The 22,270-nt window shown below is 37.0% G+C and overlaps 1 protein-coding gene across 5 annotated transcripts in view; it reads right to left on the minus strand.

Moving 5' to 3' along the window:
* LOC125261555 (HMG box transcription factor BBX) overlaps window positions 1–22,270 on the minus strand; it is a 40,854-nt gene that overhangs the window by 18,138 nt on the left and 446 nt on the right. For 4 of the 5 annotated variants that reach the window (XM_048180134.1, XM_048180124.1, XM_048180121.1 and 1 more), the window contains exons 1-6: window positions 20,597–20,945; window positions 14,950–15,031; window positions 5,020–5,191; window positions 2,609–2,866; window positions 2,136–2,337; window positions 1,829–1,896 (exon numbers count right to left, since the gene is read on the minus strand). In XM_048180134.1, the coding sequence (XP_048036091.1) occupies window positions 1,829–1,896; window positions 2,136–2,337; window positions 2,609–2,866; window positions 5,020–5,178 (687 nt within the window). In that variant the 5' untranslated portion in view covers window positions 5,179–5,191; window positions 14,950–15,031; window positions 20,597–20,945. Of the gene's footprint in view, window positions 1–1,828; window positions 1,897–2,135; window positions 2,338–2,608; window positions 2,867–5,019; window positions 5,192–14,949; window positions 15,032–20,596; window positions 20,946–22,270 lie in introns of those variants that run through there. The other variant, XM_048180116.1, reaches the window with a different exon arrangement.

Consider the following 22,270-nt stretch of genomic DNA (forward strand, 5'->3'; position numbering starts at 1 on the left):
CCTGATGTCTCAAACGCCTCATAAAGCTATACAATTTATGAAGTCTATGCACCTCCTAATGGTACACAAACCCAGTTTGGGGCCCAAAACAGTCATCCCAGTCTGTTTAGTCACAGACCGCTGCGGCTGCTGTATCCGTGGAGATGGGCTTGTCACAGTCTATTTACGTGAGCACTGATCATGTGCTCATTATATCAGAGGTCTGCCGTGAGTACAGAATGATGCAGATTTGTCTCAATCACATCAAGATATGAGGACATGGATCTAGACTAATAACTGTTATTCTCATCTAGAGCCCTCTTTGTGCTCCTGGTTTTAAAACCTCATTTAACTCGACTGTGGTTACACTGTGCTCCTACTACTAATCTGCATATTAACATGTGCAATTACATTGTAATCTTTTCTAAATGTTATTATTGTGGACTATTTGTGTTTTCGGTCGCTGTTCTCATCTGCATATAAACTACAGGAATATTGATATTAATAACAGATGCACTGATATTAAAAATCTGGCCAATATCTTCAAAACAATAATTGTTTTCATATTATGGCTGATAATAAAATCTATATTATTTTGTCTAATTAAATTAAAAATAAAACACTAAAAACTAAAATCAACCATTTTAAAAATGGATATACATTTAGGGATTTGTTAAAGATTACATTTAACAGTGTTTTTAAAGGGTTAGTTCACTCAAAAATAAAAAAATGTCCCATGATTTACTCACCTTCAAGCCATCCTAGGTGTATACGACTATCTTCTTTCAGATGAACACAATTTTAAATATTTAAAAATATCTAATGGTAATATATAATGCTAGTGAAGTGGCTCTAGATTTTGAAGCCCCAAAAAATGCATCCATCCATCATAAAAATAATCCATACAGCTCCAGAGGGTTAATAAAGGCCTTCTGAAGCGAAGCAATAGGTTTTTGTAAGAAAAATATCTATATTTATAACTTTATCACCTATAATAACTAGCTTCCGGCAGACGGCCGCACGCATCGATTTGCTGTGGAAAAGCAACCACTGACCTGAAGCATAACGTAATGACGAATGCGGGAGTGCAGAGGATAGAGCAAAACAAAACACCGGTCATGAATTAGAAGTCTAAAATGAGAAATTTTAAAGAGAAATGTCAGAGGATTTTGATATTAGAGAAGAAGAGCTTGAGTTTGTTGCCCAGCCATGTTTGTTTGAACCGCAAGAGGTGTCCAAGCTTACGCTACTCCTACATCCTGCATCACAGATCACTTCAGGGGTTAGTTTTGTGGCATAAGTTGGCGTAAGCTGGTTTGCGCAGTATGCGTGCGGTCGTCTGCAGGAAGTTAGTTTTTTTTAGCTTATAAAGTTTTAAATATGTGTATTTTTCTTACAGCTTCGTTTCAGAAGGCATTTAATAACCCCCTGGAGCCATATGGATTATTTTTAATATTTTTAATATTAATGAATGTGTTCGTCTGAAAGAAGATAGTCATATACACCTACAATGGCTTGAAGGTGAGTAAATCATGAGATAATTTTCATTTTTGGTGAACTATCCCTTTCAATCATTGTCTTTAAAGATTAACTTTTAGTGAGAGTTAGATGATGACAAAGGTATTCTAAATATAAAAATAGTATGCATGAGCATGCACAATTAAATATTCATAATCATCCAATAATGGTATGGTAATAAGCATCTCTAATTTTAATCAAAATATGGCATTACGTCATACAGTCCATAGTTTTGCATTCACAGAACAGTCTTGAATGTTTTAATTTGATCAAAGGTGGTTCTTGGGCTGAAAGGTTGTTTTATATATGTATTAAAATTATGTTACTGTACCTCTCTGGCGGTCAGCGCGTGCTCCCCGGCTAACAGCAGCATGCTTAGGCCCCCCATCTTATTGGGATCTATAAAAACAAATATTAAGTAGCTCAGCCATTTTAAACCTTGATAATAATAAGAAATGTTTCTTAAGCACCATGTGACAATGAAGACTGGAGTAATGATGCTGAAAACCTTTGCCATCACATACTTTTAAAAATACATTCAAATATAAAATTGTTACTTTAAATTGTAATAATAAAGACTTTTTTCAAAAACAGCAGTGTATGTATGTACACATTCAGGTGCATTATTTTGTTCCTACCAGCCATGGCGAAGTTGAGCTGAGGTGTGCTGTCAGTTTTGGCCTGTTTTTTGGCAACTGAAGGATCCTTACTAGGGTTGGAGGGAAGAGACCAGACCTTCTTGCGGGCGTTACTCACAGAGTGGGAGGGACTCTTTACTGGCTTGTTGGTGGCAGGACACCATTTGTAACCAGGGTTAGCTTTCATGAACGCATCCTTGTACTGTGTCAGACAGAACATACCATCAAATAATAATTTGAACATGTTAAAATTCACATTAGCCTTTTGACATTTTTCTCATCCTTTCTAACAACTGATAAGCCTATTTATATGTTTTATATGTTTTTTTCTTGCTGTCTTTGAGGAGTTAAAAACTAGCAGCTTTCCAAGCAGCTTAAGTCAATTTTATGTTAGATAAGAGTTTAACATTTCCAATCGTTATCACTACAAAAAAAACAAGGGACTTATCGTGTGTGGTCTGCCTCCTTTTTACCTCCTTAGCCATGTCTGTGTATTTCTGTTTTTCTTTGGGGTCCAGTACAGCCCACCAGTCTGCCAGGATCTTAGTGGCCCCCCGGTTGTCTAGTCGCGGATGCTCCTGTCGGACCAGCGAGCGGTGGCGTTTGCAGAACAGCAGAAAGGCGTTCATGGGCCGCCGAGCCCGCTGCTCAGAGGAGTATTCTTCACTGTCATCTTCCATCCCGCCACACTCTCCCTCCTGGGCTCTGGTCTCTGCACATAACACTGGCTCCTGGGGTGAAAAGTGGGGAAAAAATTGGATAGAGACATACAGGGACCTGGTTAATTTCAACAGCAACAGTGGACAAAGCTACACTAAGATAAAATCAAGGTCTATTCACACATTTTTGCTGCAATATTTCACCACAGTAAGATATTAAAATGAAACAATCAATATGGATCGCTTCACATCAAACAAGGGAGTCGTGTTTTTATTTTAAAATCATTTTAATTTTAATTTTAGATTTTAAAGATTTACATAATTATTAGCTTTTCATCAACTCACAAACTCCCTGCAGTTCCCTCATAAACCTCCAGGGATTCACAAAAAGTTTGGGAAACCCTGCATTTGAATTGCAAGGAAACTACCCAAGGTAATTGGATTTTTTTCCTTCCTCCATAAAATAATTGACCAAAAAATAAGCTTTGGCACATGATTTCATAGCTGTACTCATGCATTTCTGAAACTGAAACAGATTGGGTGGAAATGGCACATCTATTTTTAATAACCTTAGTTTAGCCCACCTAAAGTTAATCTTATGATCATGCTATTGCTATTTGATACTGATTATTCTCTTTCTAAAGAGTATTTGATATGGACAGTAAAGACATTAATAATGTTACAAAAGATTAAGTTGAAATAAATGCTGTTCTTTTGAACTTTCTATTCATCAAAGAATCCTGAAAAAAAGTGTCAGTTTCCACAAAAATATTAAGCAGCACAACTGTTTTCAACACTAATCAGAAATCTTTCTTGAGCACCAAATCAGCATATTAGAATGATTTCTGAAGGATCATGTGACACTGGAGACTGGAGAAATGATGCTGAGAATTCAACTTTGCATCACATAGATACATTTAATTTTAAAATATATTAAAACAGAAAACTGCTATTTTAAATTTTTGTAATATTTTGCAATATTACAGTTTTTACTGTATTTTTGACGAAAAAAAAAAAAAATGCTGTCTTGGTGAGCATAAGACACGTCTTTCAAAAACAGAAAAAAAATCTTACCAGTCCCAAACATTTGAAAAGTAATTTAAAGCTGCAGTCTGTAACTTATTTTTGGTTAAAAATGATCCAAAATAAATTTTTGAGCAAGTACATAACCAGCCAGTATTCAAAACTATCTCATTATCTTAGCCCGATTCACAACAGTAAGCTTGTAATAATGTTTTAAAATAAGAGCGACCTGGTGGATTTCTGCGTGAAATTCGAGCATGCAGCAGTTCATCTGTGCGTCATTACGTCACGTCCGTAAACAGAAAAAAAGGAGTCCAGGCAAGTCGGTTTTATCATGTGAGGATGCTGCTTGTAGCGAATCATTTATAGCTTGTTCTCACAGCAGCTGAAATAATTAAACACCAATCTGACACTGACAATCATCAGTGACAACTGGAGATTCACCCGTAGTCAAAAAGCAAAAGACTTTGGACTGTGGAGTGGCTACAGAAATTGAAATCTACAGGTAACACTAATATACACTAAATACACATAGCGTGCATCTCAATCAGCTCCCTAGTTCAGTAGTCAGGGCACTGATCAGGGAATCTGCCACATTCATTTACATGATACTGATTCACGACCTAGGGAGCTGATTGAGACGCAGGGATAGTCATGCAATGCGGATGTTGTTAACATTAACAATTTGAGAACAAAGTATAACAGTATTAATAATTTGCATGGTTTGGTGTGATCCGAGCTAAGCCATCATTAGATTTAATCATTATTAGCAGCACGATTTGAAAATTCTTATACTGGTCATACTTTCAAGACGTAGAATCTGTGATTCTGAAATATAGTATCCACACCGGTGTAATGATTGACAGCAAACATTAGATTCATCCGCGCTGAGCCGTGCCGATGCACAACCCACGTAACGATAACTATTCCGCATATGACTGCAATTGCATGTTTCAAACAGAGATGGCGACAAAGAAAAATGGCGGACTGCAGCTTTAAGTAAACTTTAAACGTTTAAATTGCCTAAAAGCTAATTTTGTCAATGTTTAGAAGTACACCAGCATACAGATGACCTCAAAACACGTGAACCAAAAGCCACAAAACTCTCATTTTACACACTTCCGGTCTTTAAAGAGCAACTGCCATAATGATCAAAACACTAATGGCAGGGTTAATGCAATGCAGTTTGATTAATCATTCACCTTCTCCAGCTCTTCTTCATCTTCCTCCTCCTCTTCCTCAGAGAAGTCTGGGGCTTTCTTGGCCAGCAGCGGGTGCCACTGCAGACACTTGCGTTTGGGCCGCTTTCCGCTGACCTCTCCCTCCACCGGAGGTTCTTTCCCTCCACCTCCACCCTTCATACTGCTGCTGACCCTGATGAGGGCAAAGGTCAGAGGTCAAACACGGCCCTTAATGCTCTTTAACATCAAATAACAGACAATAGGACAGGAAGAGGCCATGACACACTGATAATTACATTGTCTGGTAGTTAATTCAAGGTGAAATGTGTAATTGGTTACAACGAGGAAAAAAAAAAAATTAAGAGACAGAAAGGCAGTCACAGTCTGTAAATATAATTTGATGGTCGCCATAAGATTATAAGAAAAGCCAAGACTATAATAATGTATTTTTGATACAGCTATAAATCAAGTGGGGTGAATCTAAGTATTATTAGCTGTGGATAAGGAAACTTAAAACACTGTTGATTCAGCGCAGATTCAATGTACAGTGTGTTCCTGTGTGCATTGTTAGTTCAAGAAAAAAACAGGCGTGCTGTCGAGTGCAGTGCGGCGCAGTGTTCGCTGATGGAGAGCGGACACAGGGTTCCCTGTCTATCTCAGCACTGTTCTTCTGCATCTGCAGCACCGGTGCAGCTCTACTGTACATGTGACCTTCACATACACCAACTCTCTCCTCTCCAATAGGACCAGAGCACACATATCGCACACGTACGCCGCATGCACACAAACAGGAAGGGGAACACACACACACACACACACCCAGTCACATCACCATGAAACTTACCATACCAGCTCACTTTTAGCTAGACTGTTTCCTAACTCATGTGCCTCAATTATCACGTGTTACATTTTAAACTGCACACAGGAAGGATCCAGAATGGATCTGAATTTGGGAGTACAATGTTTTAGCAGCAGACATCTTCTGGAAGGTTGTCCATAGCTTGTGTCTGCTGCCCTCTTGCTGTTAATTCAGTTACAGGACTGAACAAATGCTGACGCTAGACGAGGTCTTGCACGTTCATTCAACGTTGTTAATGTGAGAACTCAAAAAATAGCAGGTTATTAGTGGATGTAAATGTCATTTAGTCCAGATGTTTTCATGTTTTTTCATGCCAAGGACCCAAAAATATGATAAGCATTTTAAAGGTAGCTATATATTTCCATGTAAAAGTATCATATAACTGTGTGAGAATATATGTTGGTAAATTAAATAATCTGCAAAATACAAAATTAAAAATTGGATTCTGTATTGTACTAAAAACAATGTGATTAATCTAAAAACAATTAAGCTAAATGTGAGAGTAGAGAGGAGAAATGCCACAGAAAGATCTCTCCCAAATAATGCTACAAACTATACAGGGAACCCTCTTATTTGGTACACTATAATATTAGAGGTTACAATTAACAACAGAGGTTCAGCTGCTATTTATTTTCAGATATAATAATTAAACTCAAATAAAAACTCAGTTGCACATAAGGTAGTTTTCATAACCACTCTTCTGTCATCATGGCAAATTTATTCAAACATATCATTAACAGTAAATAAGCTCCTCTCTAGTGTTTTTTTTTTTTTTCAAATTTTATAGCTAACTAATGAACTGTGAACATATACGAAAACATTCCTGAGGTAAATGTGACGTTATGTGACATATTGTTCACAAGACGTCTTTCTGCGAAACACAGATTAAGTGATTTACATGAGACATGATACATTCCAGTAAGTTGTACTGTATCTTTCAACATGATGTTCATGCATATTTTTCGAGATATAATTTGTATTAATGTGGAAGAAAAGACTCGCACTGCCGCTCGAACTGAGGCGCAACAGCGACCTGTCACGTCACACTTAAGATGGTCAAAGCACCATTTATTGTTTGAAATTCAAGATAAAATGGACAGAATTTGAAAACTGACACTTTATTTTTTATCGTAAGTAACAAAGCACAAAGCTCTTTGTAATTATTGGATTGGAGGTGCTACAAATAATGTTAGATTTAAAAAATAAATAAATAAAACACAGACCTGGTAACCCTGGCTTGAACTACGGATGATTCATAGGGTCAAATAGAGCCTGCTTTAATGTCGCTATTTTTTAACTGTTAATGCGTTAACCAAATTCAACACGAGAGATTTTCTTCAAAAACAGTATGAGGAAAGACGCGTTCAACACGTGTGCACAATTTTTTTTTTCAAGCACTCAAGTCACTCGCACATGCGCTGTTGTACGCAGACTGTCCATGCTTTCTCAAACATTGGGCTGGGTGTGCGGACGTCCGCGGACCCTCCTGAAAACAAAAATTACATCATACGGACGGCTGAAGCGTACTTTGGGCTTAAAGCATTTATAAATTTCAGTTAAAGGATTAGTTCATTTTCAAAAAAAAAAATGTCCTCATAATTTCCTCACCCCCATGTCATCCAAGAAATTAAGGTTTTTGATGAAAACATTCCAGGATTATTCTCCTTATAGTGGACTTCAATGGCCTCCAAATGATTGAAGGTCAAAATTATAGTTTCAGTGCAGCTTCAAAGGGCTTTAAATGATACCAGACAAGGAATAAGGGTCTTATCTAGCAAAACGATCTGTCATTTTCTGAAAAAAAAAAAAAAAATGTAAATGTATATGCTTTATATAAACAAATGATCGCCTTGCATGTGTTTCCGCCAAAACCGCACTTTCGTATTCCTCAAAAAGCTTACGCTGTATGTCCTACGCCTTCCCTATTCAACTTACAGAACGAACGCAGCGCCAGTTCCGTTTTTTTTCCGTAAGTAGAATAGGGAACATGTAGGACATACAGCGTAAGCTTTTTGAAGAATACAAAAGTGCGGTTTTGGCGGAAGCACGTGCAAGACGATCATTTGTGTTTATAAAGCATAAACGGTTGTATTTTTTTTGAAAATGACTGATCGTTTTGCTAGATAAGACCCTTATTCCTCATCTGGTATCGTTTAAAGCCCTTTGAAGCTGCACTGAATCTGTAATTTTGACCTTCAACCGTTTGGAGGCCACTGAAGTCCACTATAAGGAGAATAATCCTGGAATTATTTAATCAAAAACTTGAATTTCTTTTCAACTGAAGAAAGAAAGACATGAACATCTTGAAGGACATGGGGGTGAGTAAATTATCAGGAAAATTTTATTTGAAAGTGAACTAATCCTTTAATGTTAATTTCAACAGGTATTAACTAATGTTAAATAAAAAATAAATACTGTAACAAATGTACTGCTCATTGAGCCATTGTTAGTTAATGCATTACCTAATGTTAATTAATGGGACCTTATTTTAAAAAAAGTTACCAAAATATTTCACAAAACTATGCAGATTTGTCACTTTGTTGTTATGACTATAACTATGACTGTCACCAGAATAAAATAACAGCAATTAATCTAATGATCTGTTATGTAGAAAGCAAAATGAAATTAAACGAAAGAAAACAGAAAAATCTGTAAATATTTAATTGTTTGCTAATTTAGAGTAAATGACTAGTTCACTGAATCATGTGCTTTTTTTTTCATTTCAAAACTATCATTTGTGTAATTTCAAATCCATTTTTTCCTGTGGGCACACAAAAGGAAACATTTTGAGGTTGTTCATGTTGCACTTTTCATACAACGAAAGCATACAGTACCAAGTCGTTCATATGACATTCATCTCTTTTTATGGTCCACAGAAAAGCTTTTGCGGGTTTGGAACAACATGAAGGTGAGTAAATGATGACAGAAGTTTAATTTATGGGAATGCTGATTCTTTTCTGAAAGGAAAAACGAAGCACTGTAAAGCTCCATAAATCAGGCAAAAATTGTACACCAGCCATTTGAATGACACCAATCGAGTCTTGCAGGACAGCAGTTCTCCCTTTATGACCGGTCACTATGCACTAATGGGTGTTCAGCCTGAGTGGCAATAGCCCCTCTTAGTGTGTGACGGCTTGATAAAGTGCAATAAAATAGACATAACAGCAGCTTACATTATCAAAAGAGAATAAAAAGCACATTGGAAAAAAAAATAAAATAAATTCACATGGGAAAGAGTGTCATTGATATAAAAAAAATTTCATCTAAAAATGAATGTAAATATACATTAAAATATACTATTAAAAAAATGTTCTAGTAGCAAACTGTTGATTACCACAAAATCATTTTGGTGTAAAAAAAAAAAAAAAATTGAAAATTCCCATAGCTAAGTTTACAATGGCAATGTAAGGTGTTTTGATTAATAAATCTACTGATTAAACAATCAGACTTGAATAATACAGACTCTCGTAGATCTCATAGACATTTGATCATGTATCATTTGATTTTAGTGGTTAACTGTGTTTCTGCCTCTATGGTGTAAATAACATTACTGTCAAAAGAAATCTGAGTGAAAAGTGAATGCTTTGTTTACAGTTCAGGCAACATGATGAAATAAAATTGGAAATCTTGAAAGAACATTACAATTTAAGTTTTTACTCTTCCTGCTAGGGCTGCATGATATAGCGTTTCAGCATCGATGTACAGGATGTACGATGTCTAGCATAAGGATTATTAATCCATACGGACCAGACACCACGGTTCACGTGATTAATTGCAAAGATTAACCATCATTCAATGAAGGTTTATCATCTGAATGTGTTTTAGGTCCTGTAAGTTTAAACGTTTAAGAGATTCTAAACCATTTGAGCGCACAAAGACGCGAAAGAGAACTTAATTCTGAACGCGCAGGTGTTTACTGTGCGAATACGCGCACACACACACAGCCGTGCAGATGCACGTGAACACAGATTGCAGTTCTCTTCCGCGTCTATTTGTGCCTGAAAGGACACATACATGGAAAAAATTGCCAAAATGCATGTTAAAGATTGACTATCCTCGTAAACACGATTGATTATGGATTAGGTAAACGAAACAATTGAAAAAGAAAACCGGATGTGTAACAATATTTATTTTGGATCCGCACCGCGCTGCTTTCTGTTTCGTTAATGTTAATCAAACAAAAGACGAGAAAAATCATGTTTAAAAAAAATCAATATATTTAATTTATACAGTGAGACTATGCAGTGTTATTTTACATTTGTTTATTCAATTTCTGTACCTGAATACTGTTATACTTACCTGAAAAAAATAAAGCACTATTTATTTCATGTGTATCTTTCTATGATATTTATCTATGCTTGTAATTTGTTCATTATTTTCTATGCATACTCACTCACCTACAAAATCACCCCAATTATCCTAGAACGATTAATTCTTTCCAAATAGAGCTATTCAATTTATCTGGTGATTTTTTTTCAAATAGCAGAAAAACAAAATATCGCAATGTCAGTTTTTTCCAATTTCGTGCAGCCCTAATTCCTACATGTGTTTTATGTTTGCATGGATTCTATGACATTCCTGTCAAAAACTACTTTCAAAAACAAATTTTATCTAAATTTCCCAAATTTGAATGAAGCAAGAGTTTGATTCAGTTTGAACCCTCACTGAAACAAGACAGGGATACAGGACTTGCAACAACAGGTTTGCAGTTAAAAAAGTTATTCTTCATTAATCATAACTTTAATATGAATGTAGTCTAAATGCTTTATTTGAACAGCAAACATAACGCTTAAAAGAGCAGATACTGACAAACAGGTATGTGTTGTGGCACCTTGATACCTTAAAGGATTAGTTCACTTCTGAATTAAAATTTCCTGATAATTTACTCACCCCCATGTCATCCAAGATGTTCATGTCTTTTTTTCTTGGGTCAAAAAGAAATTAAGGTTTTTGAGGAAAACATTCCAGGATTTTTCTCCATATAGTGGACTTCAGTGGGGTTCACCGGGTGGAAGGTTTAAATTGAAGTTTCAGTGCAGCTTCAAAGGGCTCTACATGATCCCACCCGAGGAGTAAGGGTCTTATCTTGTGAAACGATTGGTCATTTTCTAAATGTTTTTTAAAAAATGTATATACTTTTTAACCACAAATGCTCCTCTTGCACTGCTCTGCAATCCACCATGCATGACAATATCACTTTAGAAAGGTCATGCGACATAGGTGAAAGTACAGATCCAGTGTCTACCAAGCGAACGTGCAAAGACTAAGCCAAACAGCCTTTATAAAACAGGTAAACCAACAATGTCGGACGATTTTGAAGTTGGAAGAGAAAATGAGAAATGTTTTTCGCCCTACCGCAGTACTTCTGCCTACGTCATGTGTGACCTTTTGAACGTGATTACATCAAGCGTAGCATATCACAGTGCAGTGCAGGATGAGCATTTGTGGTTTAAAAGTATATAAATTTAGATTTTTTTAGAAAATGAACGATTGTTTCACTAGACAAGACCCATATTCCACGCCTGTGATCGTGTAGAGCCCTTTGAAACTGCACTGAAACTGCAATTTCGACCTTCAACCCAGTGAATTCCAGTGAAGTCCACTATATGGAGAAAAATCCTAGAATGTTTTCCTCAAAAACCTTACTTTCTTTTTGAATGAAGAAAGAAAGACATGAACATCTTGGATGACATGGGGGTGAGTAAATTATCAGGAAAGTGAAGTGAACTAATCCTTTAATACCTTAACGAAGTTGTGGCACCTTGATACCTTAATATTGTCTAAAAGACTGTAATGTAAAACAATTTTAACTTATAAAGATATACCTTGATGATCAATTAAAAGGTCAAAATGTAAAGATTTTCAGACAGGATGGTGGAGAGGTGTTGGCAAAGTTCCTCATCTGATTTGTCAAAATGCAATAATACAGACCAAAAATGTGGCTTTAAAGGTGCCCTAGATTATGTTTTTAAAAGATGTAATATAAGTCTAAGGTGTCCCCTGAATGTGTCTGTGAAGTTTCAGCTCAAAATACCCCATAGATTTTTTTAAATTAATTTTTTGAACTGCCTATTTTGGGGCATCATTATAAATGCGCCAATTTTATGCTGCGGCCCCTTTAAATCCCGTGCTCTCCACCCACAGAGCTCGCGCTTGCCTTAAACAGCGCCTTAACAAAGTTTACACAGCTAATATAACCCTCAAAATGGATCTTTACAAAGTGTTCGTCATGCATGTGGCATGCATGCGTCGGATTATGTGAGTATTGTATACTGTTATATTGTTTACTTCTGATTTTGAATGAGTTTGATAGTGCTCCGTGGCTAACGGGTAATGCTACTCTGTTGGAGAGATTTATAAAGAATGAAGTTGTTTATGCATTATACAGACTGCAAGTGTTTAAAAATGAAAATAGCAACGGCTCTCTTGTCTCCGTGAAATACAGTAATAACCGATGGTAACTTTAACCACATTTAACAGTACATTAGCAACATGCTAACGAAACATTTAGAAAGACAGTTTACAAATATCACTAAAAATATCATGTTATCATGGTTCATGTCAGTTATTATTGCTCCATCTGCCATTTTTCACTATTGTTCTTGCTTGCTTACCTAGTCTGATGATTTGGTTGTGCACATCCAGACGTTAAAACTGGCTGCCCTTGTCTAATGCCTTTTATAATGTTGGAAACGTGGGCTGGGATATGCAAATATTGGGGGCGTACGCCCCGACTGTTATGTAACAGTCGGTGTTATGTTGAGATTCGCCTGTTCTTCGGAGGTCTTTTAAACAAATGAGATTTATATAAGAAGGAGGAAACAATGGAGTTTGAGACTCACTGTATGTCATTTCCATGTACTGAACTCTTGTTATTTAACTATGCCAAGATAAATTCAATTTTTCATTCGAGGGCAGCTTTAAGTCTCAGGTATAATATAGGCTGCTTTACATAAAACAGTATTTTGGGGACCGTACAATAATGGTAGTTAAAGGGATAGTTCACCCAAAAAATAAAATTTGATAAAATTTTAACTCCAACCATTGCCGTCTGTCAGCCGTATAATGGGTGTCAATGGTAACAATTTATAAGAGTCAAGAAATATGCATATACAAATCCAAATTAAACCCTGCGACTCATGACGGCACACTGATGTCCTAAGACACGAAACAATCGCTTTGTGCAAGAAACCGGACAGTATTTATATAATTTTTTACCTCTAATACACTACTATGTCCAACTGCGTTCAGCATTGCAACGCAGTGATGTCTAGCACTGATTGAAGTATGAGCGCAAGATATCACTGCCATTGTCAGAGTGCGATCATACCTCACTAATCGAGTGCTGAACGCAGCTGGAGTTGTATTAGAGGTAAAAAATTATATAAATGATATAAATACTGTCCGGTTTCTCACACAAACCGATTGTTTCATGTCTTACGACATCAACGTGCCGTCATGAGCCGCAGGGTTTAATTTGGATTTGTCTGTGCATGTTTTTTTGACTCTTATAGATGGAGTTCCCATTGACACCCATTATACGGCTGACAGACGGCAACGGTTGTAGTTAAAAATCATCATTTGTGTTCTACTGAAGAAACAAAGTCACCTACATCTTGGATGCCCTGGGGGTAAGCAGATAAACATCAAATTTTGTTTTTGGGTGAACTATCCCTTTAAACAAACTCAGGGTTTAAGGATTAGTTCAGGTTGACAAAACCAAACCAATCCAATCATGCTTTGTTGGTACCATGACACTGATCATCAACTTTCTCTGTCAACTCTGTCAAGATCCTGAGTTTTTGAATAACTATGGAGCACGTGCACATGAAAGCGAACAGCTAATCACATTCAAATTTCAGAATATTACGAGATCGAAAAATATTAAGTATTTAAACGAATTTACACAGCAAGAAAAGAGTTGTCTATGAAAGAGGACAATTAAAAGAAAACATCTTGTTATATCAGTGTTGTGAAGTAAGTTTATATACTTTGATAATATATTCACATGTAGTCAATTTTAAAATTATTGATTCTAAAGCTTATTTATATTACATACTATCTTTACATATATATTCATTTAAACTACGTGCTTAATAATAATTTACCAACTAAAATTGTGTGTAATGGATTAAGGGTATAATATTATTACTTAAATAATATCTAAATCATACAAAATTATTATTAAAAATGATCATGCTACTTACCAGCAGAAATAATGAAATCAAACTTTAATGATGCACTTTTAATTAATGGAATGCAAAGCTACAGTTTGATGATACTGTGTAAGTGGAAAGGTTAAAAAACAATAACAGTTTTTGGTATTCATATGTAAATATCAACAGTGAACTTGGGTTTGCATTATCAAACTATTAGCTAGAAAAAAAAAAAAAAAAAAACCTTGAATAGCACAATCATACAAACATTAATTGCTCTTTAAACCTCCTTGTGTCGTGTCCTAAGAAACTGCGTTCACCTGTTATCCTTAGGTTAAATTTGACCAACATCGAAAACCATTAAAAATTCATGAATTCTTAATTAGGGTTCAACGGATCTGAAGAAACATTAATTAAAGAAAATCACTTTTGCTGGTCTTAAAGTACATGATGATGAAAATCGTTATATACTTGTTAAATTTGAGAAAATTGATGGAGTATAACAATTTGATTAAGAACTTTTCCTTAAATTCATTCACTTTTGGCATTTCATAATATCTCACATTAGAAAACTATTTCTATATTACCTGTGATAATAGAAAATGAATGACATGTTATGGATTTTATAATATGCTGTCGTATGATTATCAAAAGTACAATTTGTTATTGATGCAGTCAATCAGGAAAGTAGACCATGTTTGAACAGACTGGCTCTTTGCATGATAAAAGGTTGAAGAATGAATATGTGTTTTATCTCGGATTGAGCACAACCCAATAAGCAGGTGATTATGTACAGACACAAGCTTAAAATCTGTGATGTAATGAGTGTTTGATCCGTGATGTTAAGGCATCAGATCCCAATTAGACTGTGAATTTAAGAGATATAACAACTGATGAAAGGGAAAAACACATGGCATGAAGTGAAGGCGTACTTACAGAGCCACAGAATATGGAAATACGGTATTTGAAAGATGAGGATGGATCTGTCAGTCAGGCTGTATCATGCGATGAAGATGACCTACAAAGTAAAACAAAAAAAAAAACACACTGTGCCCTCAGTACAGGAATAAAACGTTGAAAGCAAAGCCAAATGCACCAAATAACGCTGTCCCGAGTCCGACCTCGTTGGTCAGCGACATTTTAACTGTGTTGTGGATTTGATTAGTTAGAGGCATACGTGCACCGCTTCAGCTTCAAACTACGGTGGCATCTTTGGTGTTACTGATGGAAGCATAAAGTTATGACATAATATACAATGAATTCATTAAATACACTATAATTATGGCAAGCTACAGTAACATTTACTCCCTAGCTAGTATATATTTACAAATTCTTATTTTTTAATGTTACTAATACAAAAGTGTCATTTACAATGACAGTGATTTGCAGCAAACAAGTGAACAGAGTACAGACATTGATTTTCGGATTACTACTAAATAGTCCAATAGTGACTAGTATCTCTTTCAATTTAACCATTTATAATTTATTAATCTGATATTAGTTCTCATTCATTAGACATTTGTTCTTATTCTAACAGAGGACTCTATAATTTAGTCACCTGTACTTATTCAATAGATGCTAGTATTATCTAGCAGTGACAAGCAAATGTAGTAATAAACAACATAATGACTTGAATTCAAACTCGAATAAGTACAACTATTGAAAAATAGTCGGAAATGAATAGCTGATTTCTGAACCACAGATTCCCATAAAATTCAATTCAATTGCAACTGAACAGACACTAGATACTTATTGGAATTAGGGATGCAGCAATGTATCGGCCAATAATCGGTATCAGCCAATAAAAGCAATTATTATCACTATCGGCCATCGGTTTATTGTTTAAAAGCAGCCGATGATCAGGGCTGATTATATCCTGTCAATCAAAAGGGGGCGGAAAAACGTGTCAGACTTCAACTTATATTGTGTGTGAAGAAAATGTCTTGTGTTGAATTTAGGGCTGTTGAAGTTAACACAACAGTGACGCATTAACAATTTAAAAGCAATGTTAAAGAAGGCTCTATTTGACCCTATGAATTACCCGTAGTTCAAGACAGGGTTGCCAAGTCCATGGTGTTTCTCTACACCAAACATTTTTTGTAGCTCGCCTTCCATCTAATAATCGCAAAGAGCTTTCAAATTCTGTTCATTTTATCAGAAAATTCAAACAATAAATAGGTTTTTTTGACACTCATAATGTGACATGACAGATCGTTGTGGCGTCTTAGTTCAAGCGGCAACGCGAGACTTTTCTTCCACATTAATATAGCACGAAAAAACATGCACAAACATCAAAAGGTATATTGAAAGGTACAGTACAACTTACTGACTTAAATGTATCATGGTCTTATGTAATTGCTCAATGAGTGTTTCAACTGCGGAAAGACGTCAATAAAACAGCTTGTGAACAATATGTTACTTAACGTTGCATTTACCTCAGGAAAGTTATCCAATATTCACAGTTTCTTTGTTATAAAAAACAATAGAGAGAGGAGCTTATTTACTGTTAATTATACATGTATGTTTGAACAAATCTGTCATGAAGACAATTTGTGAAAACTAACTTTTTTTCTTAAGAAAATCTAAATATCTGTATTGGTAGATATCATTCTGAAAAATCGGCTATCAGTATTGGTGGAGAAATTTACTATCGGTGCATCTCTAATTGGAATAAGTACTAGTATCTAATGAATAAAGCCACGTTCATACTAGCAACTTTGTTGTTGCATTTCTTTAGTCGCTGCACTTGTTGGTTGCTAGTAGCCGTTCTTAGTTCAGGTTGACCTAGTCTCGCGTAGCCAGACCTTCAGACTGACGGCAGAAGGTCTGGACTCTATCGCAGCTTTCATTGGCCAAGGACCGCAAAAGAGGACGTTTGACTGACATGTAAAGCAACCAATCACAATTTGTTTTGTTACGCATCATGTTTAAAGGCGTGAAAATGTAAAGTCGATGTTCTTATAATAACAGACCGGCATACATCTAATAAATTATTCATTCAAAAACGTTGTGTAAGTTTACTGCAACAATGGAGCCGTGAACTTCACATACGTTTGAAAATCCAGCATTTAGTTTATCCTGGTAATCACTAATTGTCACAGGTGTAAACATGACAGCGTTCTTCTTCTACGAGGGGGTTTGGCGTCACGGCATTTGTTTCCAGGCGGACCATTAAAGAACGCTACGCACAATTACTTGTCATGCATTGTTTACATTACATTTTATATATATATAGTCACTGCATGAAGTCAAATTACATTTACATTAAAGTTAAAGTCGGTATGAAATGAAAATTCATCCTATTTTTTAAATGCATGTCACTGATCTTATAGTGAACAATTTATTGGATGTTATACGTTTCATTTTTGAAAAAAGTTTGACCTCGTAATGTTTAATCAAAACACTGGATTTTCTGGTGAAAATGACAGACTTCTCTCTGGTGACATATACCAGACTTCTCCAATCATTTAGCCCGCTTAAACTCTTGCAAGATCACATTCATCTGCCTCCACTTTTGAGTGCAACACCCACATCTCAATCAACAACTGATGGATTGAACCAAGTTCCCACCTAACATTTGATCTTTTTCGATGATTTGTTACACTTGGATATCCATAATTCCCTTTCATTGCTAAGCAACCTCACAAATAGTTGTGAATAGGGATGGGCGATATGGCCTAAAAAAATTATCACGATAATTTCAGGTATTTATTGCGGTAACGATACCAATGACGATAATATATATATATATATATATATATATATATATATATACCATAAACTTGATAGTCATTAGTCAGCAAGAAAAATAACAAAACAAACCATTTAAAACAAAACAAACTGGATTAGAAACTGAATTATTTAAGTATAAGTATCATAACTTTATTATTATTAAATATACTTAAACTGAGTGCTTGCCGGTGTGTAATCAAACGCATCATTTTATTCTGGAGACTGAACTCGTGCTCTGCTGCCACACTGGAGTGCACTTACCACCTACTGGGCAGGGGTGGGAATTACATTTACAAGCTACATCAGCCTCAGTAATCTGTCAAAATGACGGACGGCCTTCATATTTTTTCCGTCATTGCTAAAAAACAAAAACAGTTAACGCGACCTCATATATATATGGCGCGGTTGTCATGCCGACCGTAACAGCCCTAACTGTATCAAAAAGTAACAATCCCAACTATGTCTTCAGATAGTTTACAAAATATATCTGTGACACAGCTCTCCGTGTAAGCGCTTCAGATGAGTACACACAAATCTCCTCACAGCGCGCGCAAGTTCTCTTTTGCGTCTTACAGTTGAATGTTTAAAGTGGCAACTGGCAAGGTTTAAATGAGTTTAGTTTAAACAGTAGCGGCGTGAGATGTTCAGGTCTCACCTGCACTCGCGCGCTATCAACACCCGGGTGATGACGGCGTGAATGACATACGGCTCATTCATTGAACATTTGTTTATAGTGATTATGGTAGTTTGCTCTGCATCTGATTTTCTATAATCAAACCAGTTCCAAATTGTGAAGGGAACTCCTCGCTTAACAACAAGCTGCTCCTCAGCCTCACGTCTGCCTTTCGTCATGCTTGTTTTAATTCCGCACGTGAACAGTGAATCGGTCGCGCACGAAACTACGTCAACAACTAGACTTATCGTAATTATCGCGAGGAGACAAATTTTTATTGTGAGGAGAATTTTCAACGATATTTATCGCAAACGATAATATCGCCCATCCCTAGTTGTGAATGGTCGTTCATACTTAGAGTGTTGGACATTACTGAGTTGCTGTAGCCTATTGCTGGTTTCCAGTCTGCATTCCTACTCATACTCCTACTGATGTCGCGTCGCTGCACGTTTGCTTTTCAACTTTTTGCATCGCCAACAGTCATAATCACTCATGTCGAATGAACAACTTCCTGCTGCTTTTCCACTGCATATCACTGTCAGTGTGAACACCTTTATCGCCATATGCATTTACATCTAATGAATAGTTACTAGTGAATGTAAACAATAGGGCTTTTCACAATGTGCTTAACCCTGGGTTTTGTCATTCTAAACCTTGCTTTTAACCCGGAGTACAGGTAGGATTCACACTTGTAACTTGGAAGCGGGACTGGCACCGCTTTTTACCCGGGGACGGGGTTATGAACTCTGCTCTGAGCAGGGTTAGCATGGCTTTGGCAATGTTAACCCCATTACGGTGCCAAACTTGCTCAGTGTGAAACAATGCACTGTTAGAATGTTACGGCTAAATGCTTAGCATAAGACAACCAAATGCGTGCCTCATATTCACACGCTTTGGAAAGTCATGGAAACACTGCGTGTTGTATATACAGTATAGCGTTTGGGGGGAAAAACGTCTAATGGTGACAGAAAATGCGACAATTGGAGTGAAGAATAGGACACTTCATTCTTACCTTTATAGTCCAAAAAGTCCATTCAGGATAACTTTGATAATACAGGGCAATATATAATATGAGGTTGCAGAATGCTAGAGCATTTATGTAAATATTTTTCATGCAGCATTCTTCCAATGAGTGACAGTGACAACAAAAATGTGGAGCTAAAGGTTAAAGAATGTACAGTGTGGAACCCCGGGTAAATTATGAGCAATATGAAACATGAATTAAGATAACCCAGGATGTCATTTAGGCTGACCCAGGGTTAACTATTTCAAGTGTGAAAAGCCCCAATAAGACCTAGTAACGTTTCAAAAGATACAAGTTTTAACAAACCAATGTTTAAAAGGCTTGCCATACTTCGGCTCGTTCACGTAGGTCTTATTAAAGCAAATCCGACACAGTTTTGTCGAGTGGATGGACGATATATAGAGTATTGCAGCGTTTCGTTTTCAGGTACAGCCGGAGCGCGGTGCTCTCTCTGTGTGTGTCTCCCTGCACAACTATCGAACACCGAATCAAGAACTCCACAAAGCACCATGTCGACGATATCCTCTGATTATTTAAGCCATCGTGCTCATTTCATAACTCATTTGACCCCTTATTTGAACTGTGCTCGGTTTGCATCTCGGTGCAAAATGTCGATCTGGGCTCTGACAAGACAGACAGCCGAGAGTCCATCTTGCTTTGGGGAAGATGAAGTATAAATCTCACTCCTGTCAAACTCCGCCAGGGCATTTTCAGAGAGAGATACCCCTCCACAAGCTTTCATTACTTAAACTAGGGGTTTTCAGGGCAGACTTTTCAGATGAGACGGTTTTGTGCTCGGGTTTCTCGCTCCGTTCAGTCAGATAGAATAAAAGTAGCTGGCTAGCCTGCTAGCCCCTGTGATGCGAGATTGCTCTAGCTCGCCTGAACGTGTCATTAGCAGACCCATATGCAATAATCGCACGGTCGGTGGTACATGTTAAAATCGTCGTGAATTTCACAGAAACCCTGATGTTCGGTGAGAGCAGGTGTCAAACACGCCTATCACCAAAGTTGTTTATGCCGAAGCACAACAAACTGGCACGTATTTCGCACTGTCTAAGCGAGAGCTCCCGATCAATCGGAACTCGGGGCTTTTCGCAAACAAAATATGTCCAAGTTTTCAGTCATCGCGGCATATGTGAAGGCAAACTTACCCCTGAAATCCAGTCGAAACGCCAGGGCCTTCTCATTCCAGCCTCAAACTTATTGACACATCAGAACAGTTCTGCACTGGCCGTCCGTACAGTAGCCCCACAGACACTTATATTATTTTTACCGGATGCTTGGAATGGAGCGACACCTCAGCGTGAAGTCGACAAAACTACATCACGATCGCGCCGATCACTCCGAAAACGAATAACGGTGGGGACCGAATGCCACTTGCTATTGGTACTTTCGTTTCAGGCGAACAATTTTCTCAGTTTGTTTTCTCTCGCAGCCCTCCTCCCCCTCCGTGCGTTCAAGTGTTCCCACTGACTGCTCTGTTATGAAGCCCGTGTGCACAGTGTGTGGATGTTCACAGCGCTGGACTCACTGGCCTACCGTGTCACATCATCATCATCATTCAGTCAGTCGGTGTCCTGTTAGAAAATACAGTCTAATTTGATACCTGTTTTATATCTGGGGTCTGGCTGGTTGACCAAAAATCAGCTTTACCACCTTATAACGAGCTGGTAGGTGGTTTGCTGCTGGTCCAAGGTAGTTTACAAGCTTTAACCAGCTGGTCATCAGCTGGTCGAAGCGTACAAACTATCTTGACCAGCCAGAAACCAGCTACCACACCAAAACACATCTAGTTAGTTTGTGAACAGCGAGTAGCTGTTTCTAGCTGGACTATATCATCATCATAATTAGATGGTTGACCAGTCACAAGGTTCCATAAAGCAGCTTGACCACCTCACATGACTAGCCAGTAGCTGGTTTGTTGATGGTCTACCAGCTTATTTAATATTTTAGAACAGCTACCAACCAGCTAACACGCTCCAAAACACATCTAGTTAGTTTGTGGCTGTTCTGGACTGACTTGAATATATCATCATTATAATAATAATTAGCTGGTTGACCAGTCACCATGTTCTGAAAACTAGCTTCACCACCTCATATGACCAGCTCGTAGCTGGTTTGTTGCTGGTCTGCTAACTTAATGACCATCTTAGATCAGCTAGAAATGAGCAACTATGTTGCAAAAACATGGCTGACCAGCTTAAGCTGGTATTAATGACTTATAACTTGTTTGTTGATGGTCTAAGATGGACCATCATCTGGAAACCAGTACCATGCTTCAAACACATTCTAGTTCATTTGTGCACTTGACTACCTATATCATATCATATTTTTTGGCCAGCAATGGTTGACAAGTCACTGTGCTCCAAAAACCAGCTTGACCAGCAGGTAGCGATTTATTTATTTATTTATTTTTGCTGGTTCAGGTTCATTCTAGTTCATTTGTGCACTTGACTACCCATATCATATATATATATATATATATATATATATATATATATATATATATATATATATATATATATATATATATATATATTTGGCCAATAAGCGTTGACCAGTCACTGTGCTCCAAAAACCAGCTTGACCAGCAGCAAGGTAGCTGTTTATTTGTTTATTTAATTTTGCTGGTTCAAGCACTTAATGACAATCTTAGACCAGCTATAATGCTGCAAAAACCTACTTGAAAAACCATAAGCTGGCATGACCGACTGATCACTGGTTTGTTGCTGGTCTAAGATGGTCCACCAGTTTAATGACCCTCTTAGACCAGCTAGAATGTTTCAAAAACATGCTTGACCACCTTAAGCTGGTATGACTGTTAT

The sequence above is a fragment of the Megalobrama amblycephala genome, linkage group LG2, assembly GCF_018812025.1.
Source record: "Megalobrama amblycephala isolate DHTTF-2021 linkage group LG2, ASM1881202v1, whole genome shotgun sequence".
In the NCBI taxonomy this organism is placed as follows: domain Eukaryota; kingdom Metazoa; phylum Chordata; class Actinopteri; order Cypriniformes; family Xenocyprididae; genus Megalobrama; species Megalobrama amblycephala.